The sequence below is a fragment of the Gnatocerus cornutus genome, chromosome 1 (genome assembly GCF_029298725.1).
Source record: "Gnatocerus cornutus isolate USDA-ARS CGAHR chromosome 1, icGnaCorn1.1, whole genome shotgun sequence".
NCBI classification, from domain to species: domain Eukaryota; kingdom Metazoa; phylum Arthropoda; class Insecta; order Coleoptera; family Tenebrionidae; genus Gnatocerus; species Gnatocerus cornutus.
The window spans coordinates 35,906,259-35,923,578 of NC_142233.1; the positions used below are offsets into that span (position 1 = coordinate 35,906,259).

General features: G+C 34.4%; 1 protein-coding gene across 2 annotated transcripts in view; it reads right to left on the reverse strand.

The window, feature by feature from the left end:
- Positions 1–223: 223 nt before the first annotated feature.
- LOC148182152 (uncharacterized) overlaps positions 224–17,320 on the reverse strand; it is a 97,571-nt gene continuing 80,474 nt past the window's right edge. The window contains exons 6-10 of one of the 2 annotated variants that reach the window (XM_088050175.1): positions 15,036–15,247; positions 14,845–14,910; positions 9,659–9,750; positions 9,413–9,608; positions 224–748 (exon numbers count right to left, since the gene is read on the reverse strand). In XM_088050175.1, the coding sequence (XP_087906301.1) occupies positions 396–748; positions 9,413–9,608; positions 9,659–9,750; positions 14,845–14,910; positions 15,036–15,247 (919 nt within the window). In that variant the 3' untranslated portion in view covers positions 224–395. The remainder of the gene's footprint in view (positions 749–9,412; positions 9,609–9,658; positions 9,751–14,844; positions 14,911–15,035; positions 15,248–17,320) is intronic. The other variant, XM_088050176.1, reaches the window with a different exon arrangement.

A 17,320-nucleotide genomic window follows, 5' to 3' on the forward strand; every position in this document is an offset into this window, starting at 1 on the left:
GCTCAGTAAAATACAAGTTCGAAATTTATATTCTACATTTTCTACATATTGTACACTTATCTAACTAATTAGTTGCTATAGTATGGACCCAATTTGATTAATTCCCAAACGAAAATCTAAACAAAGCTTTGACACTATTTTGGTGTTGCTTGCATGGACCCACAAAAACTCTCAAAAACGGATATGTTAGTACAAAGACAGAGTTAAATTAAAACTGGGAGTTAAAAAACAAATATATTTCCCACGGATTATAATAAAAAAACGCCCTAAAAATAGTACATATACGGTCAAAAAGTATAAAAACTGTGTGCTCCCTAAAACTAAATAAACAGAGACGATAAATAGAAAAAAATCACATTTGGAATTGTACTTTCAGCGCTCGGCTGCTTAAAAAATTACAACACATGCAGATTTTCGCACGACTTGGATTTGCTGTCCCTCGCCCAGACTTTCCCCAACAGATTCCTGACTTTCAAGCTGGCCGAAGTGCGGGAGCCTCTGTACTTCTTCGGCGAATTCTGCGCGCTCCCTGTCGGCGTGCCCGTTCCAGAAACCGGCGATTTGTTCCTGTTTAAATTCTTCTTCGACGAGCTTCTTTTACGGAACAGATCCCTGGAGCGTTCCGGGTTCTCCAATTTCAATCGGATTTGCGTGAGGATTCCTACTAACAGTTCGTCTACGTTGTGATTGATGCCCACAGATGTCTCTATGTACTTGCAGTCGTACGAAGTTGCCATCGATTTGCCCTCTGAAACAAATCGGGAGTTTAGAAATAGGTCTGGGGTTGAAGAGTTTTAATGCGGCACCTTTTACTACAACTAACTGGTAAATTGGAGTTGTGGGGTAGAAAAAGTTCCTCGTAAATTATTACTTTCGATTTAGCGAATTATTAAGCGCCGAGTTATCGATGTGAATTGACGGAATTAATTCAATAAAAATCTTGCAATTGACATGGCGCATATTATTTACATATTTATTGTATTAACGACAAAATATACAACAGGAATAATTGGATGGTTCTGCATGGACGATCAATTTAGTTCGTTAGCGACAACATATAAATTTCAACGACGAGACCCTTTTTAATCGACAGCTGCAAATCTTTCTAAAATACTAAATTTTAAGTCGTGACAGAAATATATTTTTATGTTATAAATACTGAAGGTAGAAGGTTTCAGGCGACATGTTCGAAGAGAACCAACCCTTCAACTGCTTTCCACTTGATCTGTTTATTATGCCTCAAAAAATGAGATTTATATGTCGTTTTCTAATCCTTATCCAAATTTTAGGTGGTAATTCAATTTGGTTAGTATATTAAAGCGTTCAAAAAAGATATTTAAAAGAAAATCGTTAGTTCCATTATCAATTTAAAAATCTAATTTTTAGTGAATTTGTTTGTGTCAAGTTTGTGGGTTGGTATTAGATCTAGTTAGAACAAAATAGGAAATATTGCAAAATCCGATCCTGGAATTTTTATTATTAATTTTCTTCCTGATCCCCCCCTCGTTACACTTTTAAAATTTGTTGTGTCTAATACAGCAATCAAAACTAGTAAATCTTAAAAATTTTCCCCGAAAATTGTTCAGTTTACGGGACTAAATACAAAATTTAGTGAAAAAAAAAGTTTTTGTAGAAGTTAATGATTATTTTCTTCCCGATCTTGGAATTTTTATGTTTCATTTTCTTCCTGTTTAAGTCACATTTTTGAAATTTGGTGTGTAGTACAGCAATCCAAACTAGTAAATCCTGAAAATTTTGCTGATTTAACCCAAAAATTGTCCAATTTACGGAACAAAATAAAAAAAATTGTAAAAAATATTACTTTCTTTCCGATCCTAGAATTTTTATTTTCAATTTTCTTCCTGTTTTAGTTACCCTTTTGAAATTTAGTGTGTCTAGAGCACTAATCCAAACTAGTAAATCCTAAAAATTTTGCCGTTTTAACCCAAAAACTGTTCAATTTACGGCACTAAATAGAAAATTTTGTAAAAAAATAATTATTTTCTTCCCGATCTTAAATTTTTTTATTTTAGTTTTCTTTTCGCTTTAGTTACATTTTTGAAATTTGGTGTGTCTAGTTCAGCAATCAAAACTAGTAAATCCTGAAAACTTTCGTCTTTTTAACCCGAAATTTGTTTAATTTACAAAAGTAAAAAGAAAATTTTCTGAAAAAAGTACAAATTTTTTTCTGATATTCAATTTTTTTTTTCTGTTTTAGGTTGATTTTTGATTTTTGATTTAACACAGCAATCAAGCTTGTAAATCCTAAAAATTTCGTTTTTTAACCCGAAAATTGTTTAATTTACGGGACTAAACATAATTTATTTTGTTTGTTGATCTTGTAATTTCCACCGCAATGGTAGAAATAGTATAGTACGCAACTCGAGGGTAACGCAACTTATGTATCCTCACAAACATTTTACGTCTAATTATAAGATTATCTGTTCTGTTTAGAAAAAATCCCTACAAACGCACTTAAAAAAATTTACCAGAGCTTTGTGAATTCCACCTGAAGGGAAAAAAGCTCGCCAAATATTTACGTTCCTGGCGAGTATTTAATCCTTTTTGTTAATAACTTCACCTTGACGCGGATTTTTCTTCATCCTGTAATTGTTTCAGCTCGCAAGTTGCGTGCAACTTTAGCCAGTTATCCCGGCGAACATACTTTATCCCAATCGATAAATTACAAACCGAAACAAGTTTTAATTAAACTTTTTAGTTATTAACAAATCCAATTAAGTTGTAAATGCCGCGCTGTCTAACGACAATTATTGAAAGCGAGCTGGAGCCAAGTCCCTCGAATTTTTCCCTTGCAGAGTGTCAACAAAACACAAATTCTGAGAAGAAATTAGCTGCTAGGTAATCGCAGCGACAAAGTTGAAAGAAGTTTAAAATGTGTTTTTCCCCGAGCAAATAAGAAGACAAGGGAGGATGGGAAACTTATGTCGTTTAAAGTTTCGATTTGGTTTGGATGATCCGCGCACGCTTTCATTAGTGAATTCTTGGTAATAAGTCAACCGTCTGTTATGAATTTTTTTCGCGGACGTGAATGAAGTTGTCCACAAAAGCCGCGAGTTTCTTGGTAAAGTTCAGCCGTGAGTTTGCAGAGTAATTGCTGCGTCATTACACCCTCAACCCTGCGTATATCCGTGGTTGGCTGTCGCACCGTCACTCAATCACCGTCGGAAATCCGACTGAAAACCCTCCACTGCTCCCAACCCAATTCCGATACGTTACGAAATTATCCTAGCAGGACAATATCGAGCCCTTAAAGTCGCACTGCTCCAAAGGATTTGCCATTTATGTTCTTGCGTTCCATCTCGGTCGATTTTCGTCCATCAACTTACTCAATTAGTCCCATCAGATTTATTATTTATCGTTACTCATAGCTCATGATAGCGAAAACCAACAATGTATTCTAGGAGACTTTTAAAAAAAATCAAATTTTAAATCATCTTAGGTTGAATTACTTTTATTTTTAAAAATTATGAAAATTTATGTATCAATATTTAAATTTTCCAAATTTTTTAAATTTTTGAAGGCTTGGCCGTTTAAAATTCTATAATCGTCAACAGTATATTTAGTGTGAAAAGCATAAAAGTGAAATGCATTTATGTCATACAACTCTTAAACCAGGGCAGATGGATAAGAAATTGCAATAACGTTGTTATCAAAATGTCATAACTAGTTTTATAATAATTTTGGTAATTTTAGGACTAACGGCTATGAAATTTGAGGAAAATACAACTTTTGAGCCGTCAATTGACTCTACCAAATTACCAAACTGTAAAGCAAAAGACCCAATTTTAAAAATTGTCAAAACAGAGCAAAAAATTTAGACACCCTTCGTTTAAATCCAGAATGTTTTTATAATTACATTACATCGGCTACGAAACTTGGAAAAGTTACTACCTATAAGTTGTATGTACTAATTTTAATAAATTACAAAAGTCTAGAACAAAAGACACAAACTGTAGGTAAAAATTTTATTTTAAAAACGAAGCAAAAATTTCCGACATCCACCACTAAAATTTCAGTAATTTTATTGCTTTAGCATAAACTTTGGGACAACTACTAATTTTTAGCCCTGTATTAATTCTACCAAATTGCAAAATTGTTGAGCAAAAAACACTATACATATTTAGAAATTTTAATTTTTAAGAGGAAGCAAAATGTTCTGACATCCACCACTAAAATTCGTAATTTTAGTAATTTTTGTGTTACAGCTATGAAAATTGGGGAATTTTCTACTTTTCACTCGTATATTAACTTTAGCAAATTGGAAAATTGTTCAGAAAAAGACGCACATTCTAGAGATTTTAACTATGTCCACTACCCAGCAAAATTAACGCAAAATTTGTCTAATAATTTTAAAAATGACTTTAAAAAAATTATTGACGATTTACACCAACTTATGATTACTTTAATTTGATAGAACATTTATAGGACAATCCAAAATTGCATATTGAACTTTTGCAATGCATTCAGAATTAAACAGTTTTAATAACTTATTTAACACAAATGTGACAAAAAATCGTTAAGTAAGAAGTCAGAAATAGCTGAATGCCACGAAGAATACTGACTGTTATCAGTAAACTGTAAAACTCGAGGAAAAAATCAGAGCGATCCCACTTTGTTTTTTGCAACTATTTTGCAACAAGTGTTAATTTTGTGGAAAAAAAAAGATATCAAATTGTCTAAATAGCTTTAAAATGCATATACATTCAAAAAAATATAAATTTTTAAAGTTTGCGTTAATTTTGCGGTGCAGTGTAGTTATAATATTTTGCCAACTACGTTATTAGATTTTTTTTACCCAGTTGTCTTGGTTTTAGAGTTGTATGACATAAATGCTTTTCTCAGCAAATATTCTGTTGTCGATTATAGAATTTTAACCAGTTAAACCATCAAAAATTTAAAAAATAAAAAAATGCAATTATTGGAAGATTAATTTTCAAAATGTAAGTAATGCAACCTACGATGATTTTATGAGCAAATTGTATAAAGTTGTTGATAAACGAAACAAATTCGCTGAAAGGGCGAAAAACGGCTTGTAGGTCAACGAACCCCAGTAACCTAAAACCCTTCACAACGTGCGCGATAATGCGGAGAGCCCTTTGTCTGCGTATCTTCAAATACAAAGTAGTTTTGATGCATATTTTAGTCTTGGGAGATTGGACTGGGGCAGCGCTATTTCTACGATAATAAATTGATGAACTTGAAATATAAATGTGGCACTAAATGGGACAATCCATCACAAGTTTTGTAATCCGTAGAACCGCATTGGAATAAAAAATTTTACTTCCACGTACAAAAAACAATTTTGCTTCAAGTACTTTAGTCGTTTAATTGCTTCTCCCTCATACATCTCTGTAATATCCGAGAGCACTGTCATAACCAACAGTACATTAGCCCTTTTCAAAGTGGAAAAATGTCTCTCAACCGACAAATTAAACTTCTGCTATTAAACTACTCGTATTTACTGGCATTGCTGATGTTGATCGAAAAACTATCTCCATTATTAAAATAAACAGTTTGTTTGAGCTTTGAAACGCAATGTTGTATTGAGAGGGATGCAATTAGGTTCATCCATTAATTATTGTAATTATTATTTCATGCGAAAATAGTAAAAATACTCGCTTCGGTGAAAATTAAATTTACATTTTTATGGTGTAATAAAAACGGGTGCTATGAGATTTTAAAAATGCGATAAGCAATTGAATTATGTATTGTGGTTCTAGAAAAACAACAGATGTGTGGTTTTTGGCCCAGTTTTTCTTGCACTTTCGTTGGTAAGAATCTTGTGTTATATACAGGTGTCCTAGAACTCATGCCTAGCCGAAAACCGGGCATATCGGGAAAAGCTGTGAATGTGTAAATTGCTGAAAAAAAAGTTCCAACTCCAACAGAAACTGAGAAAAGACATTACAAAGTTGACCAATCACAAGGCCGCGAGGACATGGTCTGGAGGATATACTCGCGTGTTGCTAAGACACCAACATTATTATTATTTGTGCTTGAGCTTCTAGGATTGGTCATTTTCGTTAAACAATTTCTCAATTTTAATGCACATCAGGACAAAACAAATTGCATTTTTGGCGCCCTGATTGCTGTCGGCATCCGCCCTATTTCAGCTAGGCGTGAGTTCTGGGACACCTGTATATATTCCGGATTCAAAAAAAACGTCAAACTTATGTGGTCAATATCTCGCTCATTTTTAGAGTAAACTTGCATTATTATAGCTCATTTTACGCAGAATTTTGCGCAAATTCAAAATCAAAGTTTCGGATAGTTGATTTTCATTTTCCCTCATTTTCTCTAATTTTTCAATTTTTTTATTTTTGACTATAACTCGTGAACTATTTGTCCGATCGATTTCAAATTTCGCCAATAGATAGATCTTGAGCTCCTCTTCCGATTGATGTAAAACACAAAGGAATTAAGCGTCGTTTTCACCTTTAAATCAGTGATTAAAAAATCAAAGAAATCAGTGATTCAAAACAGTTTTTGGCTAATGCCTCGTCTATTTATTAAGCTAAATCAGCAAATTTTGCTCATTTTACGTAGAATGTCACGCTGAATCCAAAGCCGCAAGAATTTTTAATTTTAGTCAACAGATAACTGAGTTATGGTCGTTTGAATTTTTGGGTTGTCACCAGAGAGCCAAATTTTTGAGGGTTTCAAACAGTCTGTGCTTAATATTTCGGAAACTACGATAGATCGAAAGAAACGGTTTTTGTAAACGTTTTTCTCGCGATCTTTTAGTTAAGAATCGGTTTTTTGATGTTCCAAAAGTCAAAAGTTTGAGCTTTTCTGAAAAAACTGTCATGTCTAAAACAGTCAAATTTTTGTAGTTAATATCTCCCTAATTTTTACGACATTATTTAGTCTCATGTTACACAGAATTTCACACAGATCCTAAATCTGGGCTCAAAATCTACGTACGACAATTAATAACTGAGTTATGGTCGATAAAAGTTATAGAATATTTAGCATCCCCGGAACCATGAGGTCAAAAAAATTTATATACATTTTTTTTAAAGATTTAAGTAGAGGGTATAAATTTTAACTGCACCAAAAGTAACTAATTTCTGAACATTTCGAACACTCGGTAAATTACAATGCCTCGGTGTATAGTTGGTTGCGCTTTCCAAACCGCAATTTAGTCGTATTCCCAACAAAGTCGAACATTGCGCAAACACGCCGCCACTTATCCATCCAAAAATCTATAAAATATCTTTATTACTTTATTCTTTCTACGACATTGATAGATGTGTTCCCCTCCAACTATCCACCTTCGTCACTCTACTCTGCGAACTCGACGTATTGTACCATTTCCTAAATCAAACAGTGAAAAAATGAAAAAATGTGTACGACCCTCAAAAAATTGTAATTTTATTAGAGCCGCCGCCGCCATAACTCAAGCAACTGCCTTTAATCCTCCCATTTTCCTGCCAAAATGCGGTCCTGTCCGTCGCATTGCAGCAGCTGTTATCATATAAACTCTTGGCTACCGAAGTTCCCATTCAAAATTTATACAGTTTGCGTGCACTTATTGATTTTCGAGAATTTTATTATAGGACCTCCAAATACCTTCAGGGATCTTTTATGTGTAAGGGGAAAACAAAAATGAAGCAATCTCGACGAAAGGATTTCCACGATCTCCACCTTGCGGGACGTAAAATGCAGAGTTTTCTATAAAGTTAATTTTATTGGAGGTACTCGAGGGAAAGAAATGGTAATGGGAGAAGGAGTTGGCGATGTTATCATATTTTATTTACGTTTCCGCGTTTTGTTGTGGTTTGTGATTAGCACGTCGGATTTATGGCGCGCTGGACTTGAAACTTCCGTCGCTGGACGAAGCAAACCAATTCATTGAACTGAAGTCTTGGGAATAATTTAAACGGCGCTAAACGCAATTCCAGTAGTTAGACTGTATTCTTTCCTAATTGCTTGCCCGAGTTTCTCCTCGTAATTCGTATTTGTGAGCCGAATCGAATTTATTTCTTTTCAAAAGATCGTCGCTATTCAGTTTGTATTAATTCCCAGAACGCGACTCGTTTAATTTTTGACGAACTAGTTTGCATAACTCGACAGGATTCCCAGGACAATGCTAAGTTTTTCGTTGTATTGAACCGAGTCAATAGTGGAGCGGAACGAATTTGTAGTTACAAAAGAGTCAATTTTCTTAATGTTTTCGGTGGGCTCATCATTCTACTAAAAAAGTGTTCATCTAGTCGAATTTGTCCCAACGAAACGACGAAATTGGATTGAGAAAATATTGAAAGATACTGAAACGAGATGAGATGGAGGCAAACCAGAGAAGCTCGCGCTAATCACCTCAAAATTGAAATGCGAATTTCCCGGAAAATCGAAATTAAAATTAATATCTTCAGTGGAACTTTAATGTTTTCCTTTGAAACTCGTTCTTAGTTTTTCCGAAAGTCGAAAATCTGATTTCTTCGAAATAATTCATGTCAAACTTCTGCGGTGACATCTATCTTAATTTTGGAGCATACTTGCGTTATTATAGCTCATTTTACGCAGAATTTTGCGCAAATTTCAGATCTGAGCTCGAAACTCATATATGATCACAAGTAACAGAGGTATGGGCGATCAAAAATTTCGGATATTAAATTATAAGTGGGAAAATTTTCAAATCTCAATATCTCCGAAACTACGAAAAAGTTTGAGACACAATTTTCACCATCGTTTTTCTCGGGTCATTTTACTTTAGAATCAGCCCTCAAAAGTCGCAAGTTCGATGGTCAAAAAATTTTGCGAATCAATCGATGACAAATTTTCAATTTTTCGTTTTTTGATCGCCCTTTGAAAACTATTTGTCTTATCGATTTGAGATTTGGCCCATCGATAGATCTCGAGTGGCTCTTTCCATCGATGTATAACTAAAAACTAAACGTCGTTTTCACTTCAAAAACAATTATTGAATCACCCGAAAATAACCTCTTCAAAATTGTTTTTGGTCAATGCCTCGTTTATTTATTAAGCAAACTCAACAAATAACTGAGTTATGGCGGTTTGAATTGTTGGGTTGTCGCCAGAGAGCCAAATTTTTGAAGGTTCGAAACAATCCGTGCTCAATATCTCGGAAACTATTACAGATGTTGAGATGCGGTTTGTGTCATCGTTTTTCTCGCAATTTTTTAGTTAAGAATACGTTCTTAGATTTTCTAAAAGTCGAAAGTTTGAGTTTGACTAAAGCAGTCAAATTTCTGTTGTCAATATCTCGCTTATTTTTGAAGCAAGCTAGCATTAGTTGGTCTGATTTTACGCATAATTTTGCGCAGATTCCAAATCCGGCCTTAAAATCCACGTACGACAACAAATAACTAAAATTAGATTGCAAAAATATTGAAAATGAAACTCTCAAAATCCCAATTAAAACAAATACCTTCAGTGGAGATGACTTTAGATCGGACGAGATCAGCCTTGTTGGCCACCAAGATAACAGCCTTCGTGCTGATGGTGTCCAGCGTCCATAACTTCTGCAAAATCTTCTCAGCGCAAGCCATACTTGACCTGTCCGAGCTCGAGTAGACGACACAATAAGCGTTAGGATCAGTATATTTATTGATACAACTGTCCGGCTGAAAAACGAGAACGGTTCGAGACGTGACTTGCGATTTGTCAAACTTACCGATAAGTCAGCTGTTGCGAAATCTATAAAAGTAAGTTCGGACTCTTCCCCGGCGAGGAGAACAGACACGGATTTTTCGCCACTCTCATCGTCTGGAACAAAAAGAGAAAAATTGTTAAAGGAGACGTAATTATCTGGCGCGCTGGTCCTAAAGAACGAGGAGTATATATACAGTACGAAAGCTACAAGAAAAATCTTTGTGCCAAGTGGTAGACTCGGGTCGTACAAACGCGAGCTCCAGTCATCGGAAAATCAATTTTTTTTAGTCGAGTTTCAGCGCGACTGCAGAATGGATTTTAAGTGCTTCTGTAACCTACTTGCATCTATCAATTTCCATCCTCAACGTGAATAATTTTCCATCAACTTGTCCCAGTTCCACCCCACTCTTTAATTACCAAGGTATACATCGATGCAAACGAGTCTACAATAGCGTCCATGCTGGAAATTTCATTATCTATGACAAACTCGACAATGCCGTCTTTCACTAAACGTTCCAGCATGGGATAAATTGTAACACAATAACTGTCTTCATTCTAGGACAGTCTATATCCAACAGTGGCGTGCTCGTAATGAACAATGGTCACGGAAAGCAACTCTTGTTGTATCGCCTTTTATCACGATCAGTATCTGCGATAACCTGGCGCAAATAAATCCTAGATGTTACACAGTGCGGCGGAAGAAAATTTTATTCGGAAAAAATTCCTCATGAAAACGAAAACCAACAATGTATTCTAGGGCACCTCCGTTTTCAAAAAACGTCAAATTTTAAATCATCGTAGGTTGAATGACTATTATTTTGAAAAATTATGAAAATTTATGTAGCCATATTTGTTTTCCTTGTTTTTTTAACTTTTGATGGTTAATTTAAACAAAGGGTTTTGCTCCGTCATAACAATTTCTAAAATTGGGTTTTTTGCTCCGCAGTTTTGCAATTTGGTAGTCAATTGTCGACTAATAAGTTGTATTTTCCCCAAATTTCATAGCCGTAGCACTAAAATTACCAAAATTATTATAAAACTAGTTATGACATTTGGTAACCACGTTATTACAATTTCTTATCCATTTGCCTTAGTTTTAGAGTTGTATGTCATAAATGCTTTTCACATTTCTGCTTTTCACAGCAAACATACTGTTGTCGATTATAGAATTTTAAACGGCTAAACCATCAAAAGTTTAAAAAAATAAGGAAAATTCAAATATTGATACATAAATTTTCAAAATGTAAGTAATTCAACCTACGATGATTTCAAAATTTGACTTCTTTTAAAAGAGAGGGTGTTCTAGAACACATTGTTGGTTTTCGTTTTTACGAGCAATTTTCTTCGAATAAAATTCTCTTCCACCAAACCGTGGTTAGATAGAACGGAAGAAGGCCTCCCTGAACTTTATAAGTTACCTAGAGTGAATTATTGCACCGAACGAGGCCACTTAATCAACGCAAACATAACAATTTGATTGATTATAATTCCTCTTGTTCCTAGTTTAACTTTAAGCAAGGGGGAAAAACCGCGTGTCGGGTTTGCGTTTAATCCAATAGATTGAGCTGTTCACTGGTTCTTCACCACGAGAATCCTCTCGTTGAATTCAGATCGCCTGTGGAATTACAAGAGAAACAAGAGGTATTAGGGACTAATTCATTTCGGAGGGTTAAACGACATGGGCGACTCGGGTTGACGTAATTTATGATGAAAGAAGTCTATAAGAATTAAAAAGGTGAATTCGGTCCCTCGGGAAATATTGGTTGGCAATCAGCAAATATTGGAGATTCCTAGATCAACAATATCGCAACCGGCGTCTTACCGCCCCCGAATATGAAACGTTTTAAAATCGAATGAGGTCTCAGCCCGTTTTTCCCACAAGATTCATGTTTATGGGCTCTTTTTATCCATTCAGATCGCATAAACTCCCATTACGTGAGGCTCTAGGCAGTGCATTTACACATCCGTCTTGCCCCCGAAAAATCGTCCCGAAACAGCTTTTTGATACGTTCTATAATCTACATCTTTTGCTCCAGAATCTTGTAATTTGGTTCAGTTAATAAATTAGTTAAGAGTAGTAGTAGCGCTTCTAAATTTTATTATTTTTTCTGTAAAATTACGGATGTTATGGAATTTAATAGAAGATGAAAAAGATTATTGGTTCGTCCTCAAAATAAAAATTTCTAAAATCTAAGTTTTTCGCTCCAGAATTTTGTAACTTGGTACAGTTAATAAATGAGTTAAGAGAAGTAACTTCTTTAAATTTCATCTCTTAACGCCTACACAAGCAAAGTTACATTTTTTTTTATAGAATTTTGAAACTTTTTGGGTTGTTCTTGATCTCGCTTATTTATGAAGCATTAACGTATTAACGTATTGGCGTTCATTTTAAATAACTGTGTTATCACAAATAACTGTGTTATGGGCGATCAAAGTTTCGGACATTGGATTTTGAGTTGGAAATTTTTCAAAGCTCAATATCTCGGAAACTATGAAAAATTTTTTGAAACAGTTAGCGTCATCGTTTTTCTCGAGTCATTTTACTTTAGAATCCGCCCTCAAAAGTCGAAAACTCGATGGTCAATTTTTTGGGCAAAAAAAAACCGACTCAATCGATAAAAAAAATCAATTTTTCGTTTTTTGATCGCCTCTCGTAGACTACTTGCCCTATCGATCTGAGATTTGGCCAGTTGATAGATCTTAAGCTGCTATTTCGATCGATATATAATTCAATAATATTAAACGCAGTTTTCGCCTATAAACGTCTTGAAAATGACCCTAAAATGACCCTCTAATAAAAATGTAATTTGGTCGATATCTCGTTTATTTGTTAAGTAAATTTGAGCTGTATGGGCTCATTTAACACAGAATTTTGGGATGAATCCAAAAATATCCTTATTTACGTCAACAAATAACTGAGTTAGAGGCGTTTGAAATTTTGGATTGTCGCCAAAGGGCCAAAATTTTGGAGGTTCAAAAACGATTTTGCTCGATATCTCCGAAATTAAAGCAAATTTAAAGAAACTCTATTCAAAATTGTTTTTCTCGCGATTTTTTACCTTAGAAATCGGCCTTAGATAATTCGTATTCAAAATTTTAATTTTTTCAATGTAGAAGCTGCCTTTTGGTCTCTAATTCAGACAAGATCAATATCTCGTTTTTCCCACAAGATCCATGTTTATAGGTTCTTTTTATCCATTCAGTTCGCATAAACTCCTATTATGTGGGGCTCTAGACATCGCGTCTGCAAAACCCCCAGACATCTATCTTACCCCTGAAAAATTGCCAAAGAGTTTTGTTATGAAATACGTGATCCCATCCTGGAGTATTGTCGCAAATGAGCGGAGTTACACTCCGGGAACATCGTAAATGTAACGCCTTGCCGCCCCTGCAATTTGTAGCTGTGATTCTGTTTTAATAAGCCACCCTTGTTCTGGTTTTATCGCGCGATAATTCGTCCCTTAAATAATTCAAGTGCAAGAAGAGTGCATGAAAACTAAGGAGTAATAATAATAGAGCAAAGTTCGGGAAATGGTCTTCAATATTAATACTCAATTTCCATGCAGGACGTGAAAATATTCGTGAAATTGGCATGCTTTGTTTCTTCTAGAAGTTTCTATTAAAAATGCAAACACGGCCGTAATAATGCTCTTACGAGAAAGTGGCGGAAAGAGAACATTTCCTCGGGACATCAAAAGAATCGTGAAATTTTCTTTTCACTTCGACTGGCACGCGCGTTTTGTCCCCGCCGAGAGCTGCAGTGCATGCTAAATTTCATTTAGTCGATCATGTAGATGACGGGGTGTTTAATAATTATTTTAGATGAACCGATGACCACCACGTGGACGCGGGGTAATGGCTTTGGGAATAAATGGAAATTTAAACAACGAGCTTAATGCGCGGCAAGCGAGGATTTTCAACTTCATTTTTCAAATGACAGTTTGATTACTTCTCGGTGGATGCTAGGAAAATTCGATTTTTCCGAGTGGAAATTTTGGCTAAACGCGCGGAGAGGCTGCAAGAAATTGGCTGGGAAAATTTACCTTTTTTAATGAGGCAAACTCGTTTGGCAGCGCGCGTTTTCAACGAATGTTTTTGGGGCGTCTTTAAAATAAAAATTTATAAAATCTATGATTCTTGCTCTAGCATGCTGTAATTTAATCAAGTTAATAAATGAGTTAAGAGGAGTAACCTCCCTAAATTTCATGTCTTTAGCACCAACACAAACAAAGATAAAAAAAATTGTTGAAATTTAAAACTTTTTGTTCGTCCCCAAAATAAAAATTTCTAAAATTTTTGTTTTTTGACTTAATATTCTGTAATTAAGCACAGTTAATAAACAAAAGAGTAGTAGTACTTTTTTTAAATTTTATTATTTTATCTGTAAAACTACGGATGTTATGGAATTTAACAGAAAATGATGAATTGTTTTGGTTCGTTCTCAAAATAAAAATTACTAAAATTTGTGTTTACTGACCCAAAATTTTGTAATTTAGCACAGTTAATAAACAAAAGAGTAGTTAGTATCTCTTATAAAATTTAAAGCATTATCGGTAAAATTGCGGTTGTTGTGGAATTTATTAGGAAATATTGAAGATTTTTTGTTCGTTCTCAAAATAAAGATTGCTAAAATTTGCGTCTTTTGCTGCAGAATTTTAAAATTCGGCACAGTTAATAAATAGGTTAAGATTAATAACCTCCCTAAATTCCATGTCTTTTGCACCAACACAAACAAAGATACAATTTTTTTAATAGAATGTTGAACACCAAAGTTGTACCAATTTTGAAGCAAAGTTGTCATTACCTAGTTCCAATAAACGTGTGCCAATTTGTCCTATGCCTCCCCGTGCGCGCACTAGTTCTAAAACGATGACAAACACTTTTGCTAACGAGCGAAATTTAGCTCAAATCTCCATTCTATTTTGCGATTCGATTTAATTAACTCTGCCAGCCAAAATCATTGTCTGTCAAGAACGTTAAAATTGCCTTTAAATTGGTTTTAGTGCGGATGCTGCTCTACAAACGTTCGCGAATTGAGGTCTCCATTAGCCCAAACCCAAGATTTTTCGCCACACTAACGACGTCATGAATTTAAGATGCCAATTTCAATCGACTCCTAGCCACTGGTGATCGTTTCCGGTTTGCTTTAAAGAGATCTGCGGGCATTTACTTGAGGGGATTTGCATGACAGAGGTGTTTAGTACGTACCCTGTTTGTCTACCTCACCGGACACGAATTCGATCCTGAGACTAATCCCATGGCAGTTTTCGCTATCTGATGATTAAAACATAATTCAGTGAGAATTTTAATATCTCCACCGGCGCGGACGGATCCAGGTCTAATTAAATCTCGCGAATGAATGAGATGAGAACACAACCAATGGTAAGACGGAAACTCACCTATGCTAGTATCATAAGCGTGAAGATACTCGGAAGTCATGAACTGGGAAACCAGCGATGATTTACCAACCGCGGGGCCTCCCAACATGAGAACTTTGTAAGGAGTTGGTCCGGGTGCACTCGTCGATGACTCCCTCGACGACGCCAGGCTGCAGGAAGCGGAAGTACGTGCCGATCCCGCTGCCGAGACAGCGCCAGGAAGCTGCTCTGTGCTAGAAATTCAGAAATATCGTCAATCTAATTGACAATGAACGACGCTGAGATGACGAATTAGGCCCGAGACTTGAATAAGAAAAGCAAGCGGCCATAACAGTGAAAGAGTGTGTTATGAGAGGGTTTTATGGGGCACTTAATCCGTCGATTTCTACGAGTTTATGGAAGCAACGAATTATCACTCATTTTCGGACTGGAACTTCCAGTTTGTTACATAAAACATTGCTTCCATTTACTGGGGAAAATTGACACAAAAATTTCAAAAGCTCGGAATAATTCTCATAAGACTGATTTTTTGTGTGGACGTTCATTTTATTGTTCTAAACAAATTGTTAATCTATAGGTGAGCTGCTAACATAAGTTACATTTTGAGATATAAAAATGTATTTTTCAAAGTTTCAAGAATTTTATTCTTTTGTACACCACAGTCGAAACAAAGAACTTATATCGAGGAAGCATTGAAGGAACTTAACCCACGAAATTTTCCAGCAACTTATGAAATTAATTTTCTGCAAATTCTTTTTCATAGTAGGTACTAATTTTCTTCAAGAACTTGAGAGTCCTCAAAAGAACACGTTGAATTTCAGGTATATCTTTGTTGAAATCGCACAATTTAGACTCATTTATCCAAAATTCAGGTAAGATGAACCGCGACAATTACCACATAAATAAAAAATTAAAAATATAACTCTTACCACCATTAAAGCAATTACTTCTCACTAGTTCAGTTGAAATAAATAAAGACACAGTTTTAATTGCCTTCTAAACTTCATTTTAATCTTCATGTCTGCCTTGAGCAACAATCAGCAATAATAAAGTTGGTTATTACTAATATTTAAAATTGGTAATGCACAACATTTTTAACCATTTTGTCACTGTAAAATCGTTTAGAGCACTTAAAAACAAAAATGGTTTTCGACCATTGACGATAAAACTAGCAAAGTTACGGAATTTTATAGAAACTGGTGGAAATTTGGTTCCGTCCCAAAATAAAAATGCTAAAATTGCTTTTTTTTTGCTCTAAAATTTTGAAATTTGGTGGAGTTGATAAGCGTACCGTAAATTATAACGTCGACAAAGTTTATTGATTTAGTATTTAAATTGTCAAAGTTACGTAATTTTAGAGAAAATAATGGCATTTTTCATTCATCCTAAGAACAAAAATTTCAAAAATTGTTCTTTCTTGCTCTAATATTTTGGCATTTACACAGTTAATAAACGCGTTGAAACTAATAACTGCTTTAATTTTGATTGTCTTGGCGTTCAAATTACAAAATTTCCGCAATTTTATTTTTTCTTTAATCTTTTCAATAAAAATTTCTTAAAATGCTTCTTCTTGCTCTAAAATTTTGAGATTTAGTAAAGTTAATAAGTGTGTTGTAAATTACAGTGTCGACAAATTTTATTGTTTTAGCGTTGAAACTGACAAAGTTACGTATTTTTTTAGAAAATTAATTAATTAAATTAATTGAATTAATCTTCCTAAGAGTAAAAATTTCTAAATTTGCTTTTTCTTATTCTAATATTTTGGCATTTTGGCACAGTTAATAAACATGCTAATAAAGTAAATAGTTCAATTTTGATTGTATTGGCGTTAAAACTACGAAAGATACGGAATTCAATAGAATAAAGAGGAAAATTTTCGTTTATCTTGTCAAAAAAAAATTCTAAAATTGTTCTATCTTGCTCAAATATTTTGGCATTTGGCACAGTAAATAAACATGCCAAAAATACTAACTACCCTAATTTTGATTGTCTTGACGTTAAAATTACCAAAATTACGGAATTTTATAGTAAATAGAGGGAAAATTTGGCTTAGCCTCTTAATAAAAATTTTTGAAATTGCTCTTTCTTGCTCAAATATTTTGGCATTTGGCACTGTCAATAAACGTGTCAAAAGTAGTAACTACTTCAATTTTGATTGTCTTGGCGTTAACACTACCAAAATTACAAATAAAAAAGAAAATTGGAATAAAATGTTAAATTCTCATGTGTCTGTGAATTCTAAGAGCAGTTCTAAGGTCTTTAAAATTCTCTGTTATATACATTAAGAATTTTACCATCAGTCAACG